This window comes from Penaeus monodon, chromosome 21 (assembly GCF_015228065.2).
Source record: "Penaeus monodon isolate SGIC_2016 chromosome 21, NSTDA_Pmon_1, whole genome shotgun sequence".
Taxonomy (NCBI): Eukaryota; Metazoa; Arthropoda; class Malacostraca; order Decapoda; family Penaeidae; genus Penaeus; species Penaeus monodon.
The window spans coordinates 3,543,718-3,544,143 of record NC_051406.1 but is presented as its reverse complement, the minus strand read 5'-3'; the positions used below and the strand labels follow the sequence as shown (position 1 = coordinate 3,544,143).

Genomic DNA, 426 nt, shown 5'->3' with positions numbered 1-426 from the left:
AAGTATTATGTGTATGTATGTATGTATGTATATATGTATATTTTTTCCTTTTTTATGTGTATATTTTTTTCATTTCCAGTTGCCCTTTTTTTCTATTTTCTTTTTTCTCTTTTCTTTTCTTGTTTTTCCTTTTTATTTTCTTTCTTTCTTCATATACCAAAGTATCATTTATCTTGAAAAGGGATTAATTTTTTTCTTTTTTGATATTATTTTTATTATTAGTAGAAGTACAACATATAAGAGTTGATTATGAATAACTAAAATGAGTGGCTACTAGTTTAGTTTTACATGATTTTCAATAAGTGAAAAGAAATATATGTATTCTCTTTCAGTAGTCGTTCACTTGATGGCCAGCCAGTGCTAACACCAAAAACAAAAAACAGACTGACACCAGAGAGCCGTAAGTAGTGTTGTCCCCGTTTGCGA

The 426-nt window shown here is 27.7% G+C and overlaps 1 protein-coding gene across 2 annotated transcripts in view; it reads left to right on the top strand.

Annotated features, from left to right (window-relative positions):
* LOC119586114 (protein jim lovell-like) overlaps window positions 1-426 on the top strand; it is a 15,713-nt gene that overhangs the window by 10,141 nt on the left and 5,146 nt on the right. The window contains exon 3 of one of the 2 annotated variants that reach the window (XM_037934805.1): window positions 336-400. In XM_037934805.1, the coding sequence (XP_037790733.1) occupies window positions 336-400 (65 nt within the window). Of the gene's footprint in view, window positions 1-332; window positions 401-426 lie in introns of both variants that reach the window. The other variant, XM_037934804.1, reaches the window with a different exon arrangement.